General features: G+C 40.9%; 1 protein-coding gene across 1 annotated transcript in view; it reads right to left on the minus strand.

Moving 5' to 3' along the window:
- FAM135B (family with sequence similarity 135 member B) overlaps positions 1 to 15,719 on the minus strand; it is a gene marked incomplete at both ends in the record, with an annotated part of 140,068 nt that overhangs the window by 58,166 nt on the left and 66,183 nt on the right. The window contains 2 exons of the mRNA XM_082479798.1: positions 7,377 to 7,550; positions 9,489 to 9,559. Coding sequence (XP_082335924.1) covers positions 7,377 to 7,550; positions 9,489 to 9,559 — 245 coding nt within the window. The remainder of the gene's footprint in view (positions 1 to 7,376; positions 7,551 to 9,488; positions 9,560 to 15,719) is intronic.

The raw sequence follows: 15,719 nt of genomic DNA on the forward strand, positions 1-15,719 counted from the left end.
CTCAGTGTTTTAACTCAAAAGTTTAATATAGCTTTTGGCAAATTACTACTTATTTTTGAGAATAATACGTGGGTATTTACAGATTGTGCTTCTCTAGACACGTTTCTCTTACACAAGGAGTTTCACTAAGGTAATAATCAGTGGCTGTAAAATGCTGTGAGCTTCTTGAGTAAAACTGATAAGATTTATTAAAATAAAATTTTCAATGGAAACAGACATCTCTCCCTAGATCCCAAACAGATTTTGGGGCGGAATCTGATTTGAAATCTGTAGTTATTTTGATTGCTGGAAAATGCTGGTTCATTTGTCCTGAACTTAAACTTAGTTGCTATAAAACTTGAAAGCAGATAAAGCCATGTAGTGATAGTAAAGGGGATTCTCCCCCTCTGCCCTGGTGAGGCCACATCTGCGGTATTGTGTCCAGTTTTGGGCTCCCCGGTTCAAGAAGGACAGGGATCTGCTGGAGAGGGCCCAGCAAAGGACTACAAAGATGATGAGGGGATTGGAACATCTCTCCTATGAGGAAAGGCTGAGGGACTTGGGACTTTTTAGTCTGGAGAAAAGAAGACTGAGGGGGGATCTTATTAATGCTTCTAAATCCTTAAAGGGAGGGTTCCAGGGGGATGGGAACAGTCTTTTTTCAGTGGTGCCCAGTGATAGGACAAGAGGTGACGGGCAGAAACTTGAATATAAGAAGTTCCATCTTAACATGAGGAGGAACTTCTTTCCTTTGAGGGTGGCAGAGCACTGGCACAGGCTGCCCAGAGAGGTGGGGGAGTCTCCCACTCTGGAGATATTCCAAACCTGCCTCAACGCCATCCTGTGCCACTGCAGTAGGTGACCCTGCTCTGGCAGGGTGGTTGGACTAGATGATCTCCAGAGGTCCCTTCCAACCCTGACCATTCTGTGATTCTGTGATTCTGTGATTTATTTAGTGTTGGATGGGTTTGGGGTTTTTTTTGCTTTTTGGTTTTGAGGGTTTTTTTGAAAGTTTGACTAAGAAATCATCAGGTTTTTCTTATGTGACTTCTCAGCTGGTGGGTCAGGAGAATGGCATGCCAAAGTGGAAGTCCATCTTTGCAGATACACAACAAACAGTAGCAAGTAAAAGAAAATTCAAAGGAAAAATCATCCAGTTATTATGCAAGAATTCTTAGAGGGAAAAAAAACATAAAAGAGTATTATTTTAATAAACATGTTACGGAAGCAGTACCTCTTTACTGCATAAATATTCCATTTTCTTTCTACAGACTAATTGATTTGTAAGTAGGATGGAGAGGTGTAGTTGTTGAACTCCAGCTGGCAGCTAGGACCACACAGCTGCTCACAAAGTTTTTTCCCTTTCCCTCTAGAAGGGCCTGGAGAAGAGGGAGGGGAGGGGAGGGGAGAGAGGGGAGGGGAGGGGAGGGGAGGGAAGGGAAGGGAAGGGAAGGGAAGGGAAGGGAAGGGAAGGGAAGGGAAGGGAAGGGAAGGGAAGGGAAGGGAAGGGAAGGGAAGGGAAGGGAAGGGAAGGGAAGGGAAGGGAAGGGAAGGGAAGGGAAGGGAAGGGAAGGGAAGGGAAGGGAAGGGAAGGGAAGGGAAGGGAAGGGAAGGGAAGGGAAGGGAAGGGTTCTGTTTATGCTCCTTCTCAGCTTCTGGGGGAAGCTGAAAAATAGTCTGCACCCAGATTCCAGGTGCACAGGGTAGTACAGTGTGTGTATCACATATAGATATATCAGTCGTGCATTTGAGGAGCAGGAGGATGCCTGGGGATAAAAGAATTTAGGCAAGATAAAATTGCTTAAGGATGGCCAGGGTTGACCTGATTCCTCAGTGCAGTGGAGCAGAGCAGAACGAGGTCAGGGCTGAAACCTTTAAATACCCTCTGTCCCTTTGATTCTGCTTCCTCTTCCCAGAGCAGAACAAGCTCAAGGCACTGAAAAATTCAGTGTCAGTGTCTTGGTTTCTGGACCTGCAAAAATTTTATTATATTATTTCCCCATCTCAGATGCCACCAAAATTTCTTGTTTCTTATACAATGATTTGGTTGTGGGCAATTAAGAATTCAATATTAACAAGGAATATCCTGAAAGTCTACTTTGTTTTTTCACATAGACATATGCATGAAAGTGAGGAAGAAAATAGAAAGTTGAGGAGAATCAGACAGCTGAGGAAATTAAAACCATTTCCTGTGCAAACATGAGAAAACAGGTTTGTCAGCTGCTTATGATGAAGGATCTTGATTATCTGCAACAATTTAAAGTCTTATTTTTTCTTTTTTTTTTTTTTTTGTCAATTGGTGGCTTGTTTTGTTTTGTTTTTGTTTTTGTTTTTGTTTTTTTCTGTTTTGTTTCAGACTGAAAATGTTTTCAGCTGAAGCCCAGGAGCCAAAGTAGGACTGCAGATGCTGTGGCCATCAAGTGAGCTGGATTCTGCACAGTCCTTAGACAAAGCACAGCTTTGGGGAGACCAGACTCTACAGACAGTTGCAGTCTGGTGCTAAAACAGAGCTTTACATTTCCAGAAAGCTTTCAGGGGAAGAAAGTATAAATCACCTGCAGACACTGGATAAACTTTCAGTAGAAGACATGCCAACCAGACCCTATTTTCAATGACACTCAACAGGAAATGCAACATATAGGGCATTGTTTTCAGTGTGGGGAACTATGTGTGTGTGGAAAACTATGTATTCAGGTACTTGTTTCAGAGATTATTTATGAGTTGTATTTTTACTTATAAACAGTAGCATATGCTATCTCCTCTCGGGAAGGAGGGGTGCAGAGGTCTATGGAATTAATGAAGCAGGTAACCATGTTTCTCGCTGTTTGCTGCCCAAATGAGTCCAATATAAGAGAGACACTGAGCTTGCAGCATGCCTGAGACTAATTAGACCTGTACACCATAGACACAGATATTTCTTGAAGTCTGAACTATGCTGGAGTAAAGCACCTTTTCTAACAGCTGATGCTGAGCTAATAACTGCTGGTTCCACTTATAGACTGGACCAGTTGCAAAGCCAGTGACGAGGAGGTAAGGGAGAAGGGAAAGTGTAGGGTCCTACATCTGGGCAGAAACAACCCCAGGTTCCAGTATAGGATGGGGAGCTACCTGTTAGAGAGCAGTGTAGAGGAAAGGGACCTGGGGGTCCTGGTGGACAGCAGGATGACCATGAGCCAGCACTGTGCCCTTGTGGCCAAGAAGGCCAATGGCATCCTGGGCTGTATTAGAAGGGGGGTGGTTAGTAGATGGAGAGAGGTCCTCCTTTCCCTCTACTCTGCCCTGGTGAGACCGCATCTGGAATATTGTGTCCAGTTCTGGGCCCCTCAGTTCAAGAAGGACAGAGAGCTGCTGGAGAGAGTCCAGTGTAGGGCAACTAAGATGATTAAGGGAGTGGAGCATCTCCCTTATGAGGAAAGACTGAGGGAGCTGGGTCTCTTTAGTTTGGAGAAGAGGAGACTGAGGGGTGATCTTATTAGCGTTTATAAATATATAAAGGGGGAATGTCATGAGGATGGAGCCAGGCTCTTCTCAGTAGCAACCAATGATAGGACAAGGGGTAATGGATTCAAGCTGGAACACAAGAGGTTCTACTTAAATTTGAGAAGAAACTTCTCAGTGAGGGTGACAGAGCACTGGAACAGGCTGCCCAGGGAGGCTGTGGAGTCTCCTTCTCTGGAGACATTCAAAACTCGCCTGGACGCCTTCCTGTGCAACCTCATCTAGGTGTTCCTGCTCCGACAGGGGGATTGGACTAGATGATCTTTTGAGGTCCCTTCCAATCCCTAGCATACTGTGATACTGTGATACTGTGAAGTCAATGCCTCAGGCCAGAAAACAAGCCGATCTATACAAAACAGAAATCTGGAGTCCAAAAGCCCTAACTCCTTCTCACCTTCCTCCTGCATCTATCTACCCACAGTTAGCCCCTGAAGCCTAGGTTAGAAAATTTAAAAAAAAGGTATTTAAGCAGTTTGTGGAGGCCAGTGCATTCAGGGGAGTACTTTTAAGCTTGACCATTGTTCACTTTTTCTGTTTATCTTTTGACAGGCTCACTAGGATCATCTTCTGTCATCCTGGGCAAAACGAGGTCGCCAGAGGCAAGCCCTTTGTTTTCCAAAGAGAACTGTAATTTCTGTGATGTTAGGAGAGACGTGCCAGCCAACTCCTGCTCTAGATTCTCTCCTCTATTTCTCCCACATCCCAAAAGTCTGAAAATACTGTTCTGCGATCTGCAGTTGCCAAAAGCATTCAGTGCAGTCACCATCGCGCTGCACAGCAGCTGTCACTGAGGGAGACCACGAGGCTTGGGGTCTGCAGCAGCACAGCTCGAGCCCTGTGTTTTGCAAGCAGTGATGTGGCAATGTCCTGCTGTGCCTGGTGGGAGGGTTTGGGTGTTGGGCAAGACGCAGGTGAGGAGAGCAATGTTTCAGGTCGAGACAATAGCTGCGCCCTACATCCTGGTTCTCCCCTATTGTTGCACTCCTGCCCGGAAAACCAAAATTTTGGACCTGGCCCGAGCGGTCCAGCTTCCCCAGCCACTGCTGAGGTGCTTTTAGAGAAGTCAAAGAAGTCTAAAGGTCAAAGTGAGAATTTTTAGGCAAGCCCTGGCTCAGTGCTCTGTAAGGACAAGTCAAAGTCACCCAGCTCCTTCCCTGCTGCTCAGAGTCCCCTCATTCAGAGGGATGCAGCTGCCCAAGAAGCCAAGAGAGGAGATGGTCCAATCCCCAAAGCATCCCACCGTGCTCCTGGTCATCCCACATCTAGACCAAATATGATTGCTGCAGAGATAACAGATCTGGAGGTAAGGATGACTGCAAATCTGCCTCATTACCTTCCTACACAGCCTCTCACCTCCTCAGTAAATGTATAAAGCCATTATCAGCTGCCATGAATTGGGACCCCATTAAAAAGCTGAGGGTTATACTCTTTAGAAAAGCTGAATCACAAAATTTCCATCCAGAGTGCTGCAAAGGATCACAGAAACATGAATTTTGCTCATTCTCAGTTTGGTTAGAGGTGAGGGTTTCAAAGTATCAAACCTAATGTAATATTTATTATATAAGAATTATTAACCAGGACAAACATCAATATCAAAATGTTCACTTGTCAAAAAACAGGAGGTAACGGAGGCACCCTGGCAAGGTTTGTCCAACAGGAGCTAATTTGTGGGTGTATGTTATCCTGCAGGGAAAGGCCTGAATCAGTCTTGCTGGTTTCCCTACTGTTTTCACTGTTTAAATACAGACAACAGGGAAGAACTTTGGGGAAGAGTATCTAATTTGCCAACACAGCTAACAAAATATGAAAAGCTGAGTCCACAGGGCATATGTGAGCAGACAGCTGTGCTTCAGGCAAAGCTGTTTTCCGGGATAACTTCAGGAGAGCAATGAATTTCAATTTTACATTATGTCTGATCTTTATTTTCAGGGTAGGTCTAGAACTGTTGTTGTTTTACCTTTACGTGTATACATATGTGTAGAAATAATATGTATATGCACGTGAAGTACATACTATGATGGCACAGTTCAAGGTAGTGAACTAAAACACAGTGAAATACTGCATAGATATTTTTCCCAGGCAATGTAACTATCTGGTGTTTACTTTTTCTATGATGTGACAAAAAAGACTTTCCAGTCATTCTGGTTCTATTGTGTTAAAAAAATAAAGATCTGATTTTACAATTAAACATATTTTTCTATGTTCCTAGTAAACTCCAATAGCTTGTGATAAGCAGGAAAGTTCTGAGCTGTGAGAAAAATAAGTTTTAGTTGGCTGGTTTTGTTTCAGAATGCTTGGAACTGGCATTTCTTTTACACTACTGTCTTCACTCTGATTTATATTTAGAGAATGCACGATATAAAAACTCTCCGGGTATTGAATATTTATCAAGAAGAAGATAAATCCTCTGTATCACACTTTAAAATGATTTTACTGGCTTAAGCAAATGAGACTTTATATTGTATTGTCAAAAGTATTCATTCCACTGCATTAAGTAAAAATATTGTATACTTCATAAATGTCCACAAAATCATATTTTAAAAGATATAATAATCTGACTATGTTGCTCATCATGCGATTTATGCCTAACAACAGTAACAAGTCTTTGCAGCCCCATTCATTAGGGGATAATAACAAAGCACTGAAAACAGTGATTAAGCCTGATAACCACTGTTCTTTCATCCTTTTATATAGTAGAACAATAGGCAAAATTATCTGAGCAAAATTATCCAGTTAGAAGTAGTCTGTTGCAATCTAATTCACTATTTAAAAAGTCAACACACAGCAGAAGAGAGATCCAGCAGTTACCTGTATCTCAGCAGCAGAAGAAAAGACAGATACGTCACTCTGATCTACTAACACAACTCACATCACTGTCACAACTCAGCCTCTTACAATCTTAATTCACTATGGCATTGTGTACAACCAACGCTTTTATACAAATGGGGAACTGAAGCAAAGATGTATTAAGTCAAAACACGAAACTTGAGAAAAAAAGGGGGTTACGGGTTCATCTTTTCTTTCTGACACAGTGCTCTTTGCACAATATTTGAGAGTCTTCTGGTCATTTGGTAAACAGCAAGGACCTGCTGGAGTAAGGGAAGCTGAACAACGCTGAATACTGCATTTCGCCTCAGGACCAACGGAGTTCCCTCCCTCTCAGCACTCTTTATCTCACGCGATGACAAGATTGGACACAAAGTAAATTGCCAGAAAGACCTTTGCTTCCCCTCGCCTGCTCTAAATATTAGAGGATATTGACCTCCAGCCCTGTTTTATTTGAAGGAGTTCTGAATTATTTTCTTGTCATTACGAATCAGATAACATAAATCACACCTAGACACCATGGCAGCTAGCATTGTGCTGCTGCACGGTTAAATCAGATGATGCTGCAAAGGAAAAATTCAACAGAGCCTCATCCAGCACTGACTCATGCATGCCTCCTTCAAGCCATGTTATGAATTATGCTAATGCACAGAGGCCACAGATGAGATTAGACTCCAACTGCCCTAAATGCCTTACAGAACAACAGGAGGGAAAAAAAAAAAAAAAAAAAAGAAGTAAATTCTTTTAATTTCTTTTAGACTAAAGAGGAAAAACAGACAAGAAGAAGAGAATTTTCACTTTCCTCTTGTTACAGATGGGGAATAGAGAGATCAAGACTAATGAAAATTTCTGAATTTCTTCCCAAAGATTTTGCTAGTTTTCAGTCAGACCCCTAGTGTTTTGTCAAGGGAAGGAGCCAGTGTCAGAGGCCGTCTCTAAACCTCAATCTCCAGAATCCTAGCCCAGGACCAAAAAAAATTAAATTATCCTCTCTGCTTCTCCTATACAATAAGCAAATTAACTCAGAAGAGGAATTTCCTCTGCCTTTCAACAGACATTTCTGTGTCCTTTACCTGATCAGAGGCTGGTGTAATGCTACCAGTGACGCGTGCACCGTGACGGATATCACTGACAGGTGGAAATAGTCAAACATGACAGGAACATGGTGATGCAGACCTCTCCGGGGGTGGAAGTGAAGACACAGTGTACGGCTGCTGATCATGGGGATCGCTGGGACGTCTCTCAGCCTGTAAGAGAAAGAGGTTCAGAAGGGTTAGTGAAAGCTTCAATTGTCACAGCATGGAACGTGCTACAGGCAACAGACTGGGAGATGGCTTGAGGTAAATTCTTATCACTTCCCGGCTCCCTAAGGGTTTACATAACTGATGAGTATCTTGTGTTGCATTTATGCTTAGCATAGATATAAATACAGTTATGGATATAGATATGTAGATATAGATATTAATAATATATATACATGTAAATATACATGCAAAAATAAATAACAAATAACAGATGTAGACATATCTATAAATATACAGTATGAAAGAATAATAGATGTGATTCTATTTTTTATAATTCTGCTTTCCCCTGGTGACCGTTCTTGATGCACCAGTTCCATGAACGTCAAGAACTAAGTAGCAGAAAGAAATGCATTTAGCAAACTGTTCAGTTTATTTAAGTGTTCAGAGCCATGACAGCTCACTACTTGTGATTTTCAGTGAACGAACAATCAGCTCAGGCAACCTGTGAGAGAAGCAGCCCCATGTCAGAGAGCTGAAATATTCAGAGTACCTTTTCAGAGAGCTGATCTTCTGAAAAAACTTTTTGCAAGAGGCCAAAACAAACAAACAAAAAGAGCAGGTCGAGTAACTGTAGGGAAAGAATACATGTTGGATTGGCTTCTTCTCTTTCCAGTAAATAAAAAACAAGACGTTAATTTAAAGTTTGTTTATAACTATTCCAGAATAACTTTTCTAGTGTGCAGTCAACCACATGACATCTGAGTCAGGAGCAGGAGCAGGAGACTGAGATGTAAAACTGGAGCACGCTTAACGACATCCCCTCAATGCAGGTAAAATTCACTTCTAAAGAACTTTTTAAAGCATTAAAGACCCTTCTGAAGCCAACTGTTTCCCAGAGCTAAGAAAACCTATGATAAGATATTTGAGTATAGTGCATGGTTAGTCCCAAGGAGTGTGTCGATGAGATTTGCAGAATATCCTCTTATAAAAATCACCACTTTTTTTTAATAGTAAATCAGATTAATCATTCAGATGATAACAGAAATTAAATGTATATGTTAGAGTACAATTTCATAACTTGAAAGCCTCAGTTCTTTTTATCTTTGGCTATCACTTAATGTTTGTTTTTTCTCTCTTCTAGACCCATCAGCATCACAGCTGATAACTGATGGTCCAGTCCCACCTGCCTGAGAGAACAAGTTTTCACTTTTTACATCTTGAAGATAAAGGAAACATGTCCTTGAGATTTTTTTAGGTGCCCTATGGATACGAATAAAATCACATGGGGACAGTCTTAGCATGAAACACAGCGCAGATAATTTCTCTGCACCTGCTCCCACCCCCCCAAAAGTTCTGCTCAAGTCATCGGAAGCCTTTTCTGTGATTCAGAGAGGCTAAATAATGTCTGCGATCACACTTTCTGCTATGTCTCTCTCAGGAAGGCATGATACTCCCACTTCACCTAAGATTATGGAATCAAATGCAGTGGGAAGAGATCAGTCAATGGGAAGACCCTTTCCTCCTAAAATATAGACACAGCTTTGGTTCTTATACAAGAAAAGTGCTTAGCATGTTCGCATTCTCATCTTCAGCCAGAAAATACATTGTCTCCTGAGATAAATGCATTCCTGAACCACAGCCCCCGCTCACATGGAGGTCAGTGATGATATTCCCTTTGGCTTTAACAGAAACAGAGATAGAGCAACACTTAACACTTTTGAAAACCTCACACTTAAAGGAGAAAAACTGTTGTTCCTTTAAAGAGGAGTATGAGATGCACTCTTCAAATACAGAGAGGAGAAACAGAAGGACTTCAACACTCAGGGAAAGGAAAGACTTATCAAAGCTATCCCTTTTTCCAAAGTGCTCTCACTTCATCAAAGTAATTTCCCAATTGAACAAACCCCTGCATTACCAACTGAGCTTTAAAACAGCACTTACTGTTGTTCGTTATCAGTAAAGTGCAGGTCCAGCTTGAGCTGAAAATCTGCCTCACTCAACGCATCTTCCACCTACAAAAAGAGAAAGACAACGTTACCTTTAGAAGTTGGCACCTACGACATTGAAGGCAAAGGTGGATGGGTTTGTCTGATGAGAGCAAAGGCAAAAATATGCAGCGGCAGCAGCACCCCGCTGCACTGGCAGAAAGGAGCAAACGAGACAGCAAGCCAAGGTAATTGCTGAAGAAGTCGGAGGGAACCAGAGCAGTCAGGGGTGTTATCTGCTCCTGGGTGTCCTGTCACATCAAAAAAATCAATCCAGGCAAGAGTTACCAGAGTGCGTAGAGCACTGCATTTGTCGGATGCTTGCGCTCTGCACACTGCGAGTCGGTGGAGTATTTCTGAAGCTGAGCTCCCTCATCAAGCGAGTATTCGCTTGGGTTCTCTCGGCAGCTGAATGAGAACAAGGACTGGGTTTTCTTGGTTGAGAAATAGCCATAAATCCTTCTGGTTACCTGCCTGTAACTAATACCAGGTTCACAATTTTACAGCTTTAAACAATCAGAAATTATTAAATAAATGAGAATGAAAGAAGGATTAAGTTGCCCAGCACCTTCCCCTTCACTCCTTTGAAGTGTCTTTTCTTCCCCAGCAATGTAGGTTTAGTAAATTCCATGTAAATGGAAATATGAACAAAAAAAAATCACTCATTTTATTACCAAAATAGTCTTTTTTTCCTGTGAGTGTAAGCATCCTTTATTACCAGAGTACAGCAGGAGATGCACAGGAATGCAGGTGAAAAAGTGGAGCTGTTCACTGGGGATAGGGTATTATAAATACTTCTTTTTACCCAATTTTTGTAACAAAAAGTTGCGGTGAGACATCTAGGTTCTGTTTTTTGTCAGTGGAAATCAACAAGCAGAAGCATACAGTGAGCTGACCCGTCCTGAGGTGCACATCTGAAAAAGACAAGTGATCTCTCTTCGTGCCTGTCTCTTTCCACTGACAATAGATAGAGCCTAGAGAAGTATGTGGGTCTAGATACAATTGAATTTTAGATAGCTTCAGTTAGGCAAGATGAATTCTACTTTCTCCAGCTGATTAGCCCTTTCTTAGCTACAGACTATACCAAAAATGCACTGAAGGCAATGTCAGAGGCATCTAGTGTGCTCTGACAGGTAGGATTCATAAAATATATAACATATATATATGTAAAATATATAACATAAACCATGTTTAGCTAGGTTTTCCAAAGGTGAAACTCCATCTACAGTGTGCCTTTTTCTGTTAAAGCGAAAACTCTGAGAGTCAAGAATTGATTGCACTTTGACAAAATTATCAAAGCTGTAAAATGTAAATGCTTCTGAAGTAACAGGATATTTCCTTTAGCATGACCACAGGCATAGAGATGTGAAAAGAAAATTCCAGCTTCTGTTTACTGAAAAAATGTGTTTTCTCTTTTGTGTTTGTCTGAAAAACACCGGAAGTATGTGTTTGAGAAAAAAAGACTTTTTCTTGTTTAATGAGTTGTTGTCACTAAAAATCACAGTTGCTGGCAGTTGCAAAGGAAATAATCATTATTGAAGCTACAGTCTGAATTTAAACTAGGAATGCAACTCAAGTGTAGTGCTTCCGACAAAACAAACCACATCCTCCAACACAGCGGATGAAATTTTGGGTCTGTGCCTAGTAGTGCTGAGCACCTGCAACTGGCACTGAAATCCGAGTCTGTGTTTAAAACAAGTTCAATAGGCGGTGACACTAGCTCAAAACACCTCAAGGCAATGAGCAGATGTCTGAGAGACAGAGATATTCATCACCGCAGGGAGTCATGCATTAAGGAGCAAAAATAGGATATTTTTAATCCCCAAACTGTATTGTAATCAGACTGCTCAACCTACATAAAATCAAATCACAGTTCTCGCTGCAGAGTTTACATGTTTCCCTCTGTATATGGGAGGTGTAAATATTAAGACAAGTGAAAATGGGACAGTTGTCCAAAAATCACTGGATTCTTCATGAGAAAATACCATTAAAAGGCTTATGCATAGGTTGAGACACAACAGAATTATGTACGGTAATTACATGACACAAGTTACCATACAGCTTTGATACCTGCTGGACTTTCCTGTGTCACTTTTTTTCACTTATTAGAACCACAGATGCATAAGATCCTTCTCATGGGAAAAAATGAAGTGGCCTTTCCATAGCTTATACAGATGAGGCACTGAAATGTCTATCATCCCTCAGTCTCCTGTATGAAATATTATAGTCCTTAAATGGAATATTGGCAGCTTCTTTTAGCACTACTGGGACTATTATGTGTTCTCCATAGTTATAATTTACAGATTGTACCATTTTCCAAAAGTTTGATAGACTATCAGATTATTTTTTTTTTCCCCTGAAGAAAAGCTTTAAAATTTCACACCAACATGTTTAAAAAATTACCCTGCAAAATTTCTCTGGAATAGAATTACTGTTTGACTGGCTAAGCCAAGTGGTGTCTTCCCAGATACACTGTGAAGTGCTGTCCAGTGGTTTTTACGAACTTCTTTGACCTTTCAGATGTGTTAATGATTAAAATCGCATCTCATGAAAGAAAAAATAAAGGTCTGTATTTGTGGAAATATATTCATACTAGACAAGGAATATTATTCTGTTCTGCAATATTCCATACAGCCAAATAAAAGTAGAGGAAATTCCAAATGTCCGACCTCTGGGAAATATTATTGCATTTTACATTCTGATCTTGTCTCCAGTCAAAAATAAACTAAGTAAAGACAGTTCTGAACCGAAATTTTGAAAGCTTTCTTTGAAATCACGGAATCACGGAATTTTCAGAGTTGGAAGGGACCTCTAGAGATCATCTAGTCCAACTCCCCTGCTAAAGCAGGATTGCCTGGAGCACATCACTCAGGACTGCATCCAGGTGGGTCTTGAAAATCTCCAGAGAAGGGGACTCCACAACCTCCCCGGGCAGCCTGTGCCAGTGCTCTGTCACCCTCACCGTAAAGTTTTTCCGTGTATTTGAACGGAACTTCCTGTGTTCTAACTTGTGCCCATGAAATAGTACATGCATTTCATTCTTTCCCTCCCCCAAAATCAAACAAGACTGACATTAATTTTGTCATTTCTGATTTGATTAATTCTTCATTGTTTGCATCAGTTTAACGTTACTCTGCATTTTCTTGTAACTTCGTCTTGTGTCTTGTGGAAAGCAAAGGCTACAAACTTAGTACCCCATTCTCCGTTGCTGGGGCATGGCTACATTTCCCCTAGTGCTCCCTCCTCGGGCCTCTGAGCCTGTCTAAAATGACTCCATATTCTCCTGTGAGCAAATACAATTTTCCAGAAGGTGCTGCCCAGAGTTCAGGCCACCCTCTAACCTCCGCCTCTCTTGCCAAAGCATGCATTGATAGGGAAATGCACTTTACTAAACACAGTTGGAATCTGTACAATAGAAAGTATTTGTACCTAAAAAGTAAAAATATTTATACAATAAAAGTATATGCAAAGGGAAGTACTCCAATTTTTGCTGAACTGGCCTGGAATCAAGGGTATCATTTTAGTTTTGAATTCTAATTTTTCAGGTTTATGTTTACATCTTTGGTTTAGGTTTTAAGAGTTGCAATAATAGTCATAACTTAAATTTCCAGCTTTTTTGTGATGTGCTTCCATAATATTTATTCATTTAGACAGCATGTCAGGCTGAATGATTTGGATGTCCCGAATCACTTAAATTTCTCTGGAAAGTACAAAATCTAATACACTGTGATATCCCAGCATGCCTCACACTGTCTTCTCCCTGCTACTAAATTGTCCCTGTGTGGAGCCAGCAAAGAAGGAGCCAGACAAGTTACCTGTTTTATTGCTTGATGAAAGAGGCAGAGTTCCTTCTTTAATAAGAATGAAAGCAAAAGCTTATGAAAATAAATTAGACTTCTTTGTAACACCAAAGGGTGCCTCAGCCCTGCAATATTGTTTCCTATGAATTCAAAGAATGCTGCCTTCTGGGATAATATAAAAAAAAAGGCATCTAATAAACCAGAGAGTTTTAAAGTACCATTTATACGGTGAAAAGGTATGCTCAGTGTCACTTCTAGGCGGATAATTGAGGCTTCTTCCATTTAATGACAGACAAAAAAGATGTATTTCCATATTTAAGCTTATCTAGGGTTATGCAAGAGGAGGGGGAAAAAGGATAAAAATAATAAAAAAAAGAAACCAGTAGCAAATAATCTAATCTGGACATGCACATTGGGTTTTGTATAGGATTTTTTTTTTTTTGTATTAAGCCTATCTCAGCAACCTATCTCAGCAACAAAACCCTAGCACCATGAGGAGAAAGCATGCTGCTCACCTGGTATAATATTTGATAATTCCAGCTCTGACAGCAGAAAGTACGTGGAGCACACAAACTCAGCACTTCCATTACCCAGTCTAACTTCTTTGCCTGTTTATCATAACTTCCATTTACAGAAGAAGTAGTGGACAGATCCTTCACCCTCAACCAGAAAAACTCACCATAGCACACAATTGGTACAAAAACGATTTGCATCTGCTGTATGTTAAATAAGGTAAAAAGTTATGAACAGAGATAACATTTAAAACACTTTACAAATCTCTAGGTGTTTTGCCCATGCCACATTGCAAGGATCACATCCAACATCTGAGATTACGTGACAGAGATGCAAAACCTTCTCTGAACAATAGTTGTGGATACAGTAGGTTTCTTCTGAGCATGGTGGCTAGTGGAGTGGCACGCTTTGGTCTCTCCCATATTTATATCAAATTTGTAAAGTTGTGGAGGGAAAGACATCAAAGCCAAAAAAAGAGGCCAGGGAGCATTAAGCAGAACTGAATTGTGCTAACCTGCTCAACGCGCAAAACGTTTTACAGACCTTTATTGTTTGCATTTAATTCTTTAGAGTTTCTTCAGCAACTCATCTGAGACCAACAGACTCTTTATCCTCTTGTTCTACACACCTGAAAACCCAAAGCAACTTCATCACACAGAGAGAATGGAGTTTTCTCTGTGCAAACCCATTCTGTAAGTACAGAATTGGGCAGCTGTCCTTTTCCCAAGGGACCTCCTATGAAAAGACAAGGGTGATGTACACAGCACATCCCGAGTCAGAACGCTGTGAGGAATCTTGTGGGATTTTTTTTTTTTTTTTAATTTTGTGAGGTGCACAACTTTCCTGAATATTAATGCAGAAATCATCAGAAATCATCCCTGCTCAACACAGCAGAAACTGCTATAATTTGAGGGGAGGGACTTTTAATCAGAGATGTTCCGCTGAGGAAGGATAAGATTAATATTCAATTAGGCATGTTGGAACATTTTCCTAATGCATATTGATAAACTTACATTTAGTGATTTTTCATATAAGCACAAAACAACAATTCTTGGGAGGAATAAATTGATGGCACTATGTTAAAAAAAAAAACAAACCAAACCAAAACACCAAGAAAAAAGTGGGATGGAAAGGGAAGCTTGTGAAATAAGCTTAAATTAGATTCTCCAGCTTTTTTAATTTAGATCTGTATGTAAACCATGTATATGTGGGTTGAAATCATGCAAAACAGAAATTTAGAATCTCTTCATGCTCAAATACAAAGTTATACAAGGAAGGACAGGTGAGAATCTCTGGGCCCAAGTTCAACACACAGCATTTGATTCACACTGGCTGTATAACTCGCTTTGTTGGCACGTTGATTTTGCAAAAAGAGCTGATGTCATATGCCTCTTTACCAACAGAAAGCAAAGGGGTCATACATGGACTATAGGGAGGCGAAGCTCCAGCAGTTCTGTCATGCGCTCCTGCAATCAGGAGTGATGGAGAGGGACTGTAGCAAAAACCAGCCACAAGGAGAGAGGAGGAGGAAGAGAAGACAGCCGTAACGATGGTAAGAGTAGAAGCTGCTCATAACAAGATGCAGAAGATCCCTGGTTTTCTCAGGTGAGGTAGATCTCCATAGATATGTAGAATGAGTGGTCCAGTGCATCAATGACAAATCATGGTTGATACACTTGAGTTTCTGACACACTGATTTAGCAGTATACGTCAACATCTTACTCCGCTGGAAAGCCAAGGTGTGGACTACTCTTCATAACAGGCACAGGCATAGGGTCTATCTGATCTAATGCAGATGCTCATAGTGTTGGCATTCACAAATAAACAAATCATCCCAGCCACCCCTGTCAGCTAGATAATGATGGGTACAGGAT

This window comes from Vanellus vanellus (genome assembly GCF_965231255.1).
Source record: "Vanellus vanellus genome assembly, chromosome: 2".
NCBI lineage: Eukaryota > Metazoa > Chordata > Aves > Charadriiformes > Charadriidae > Vanellus > Vanellus vanellus.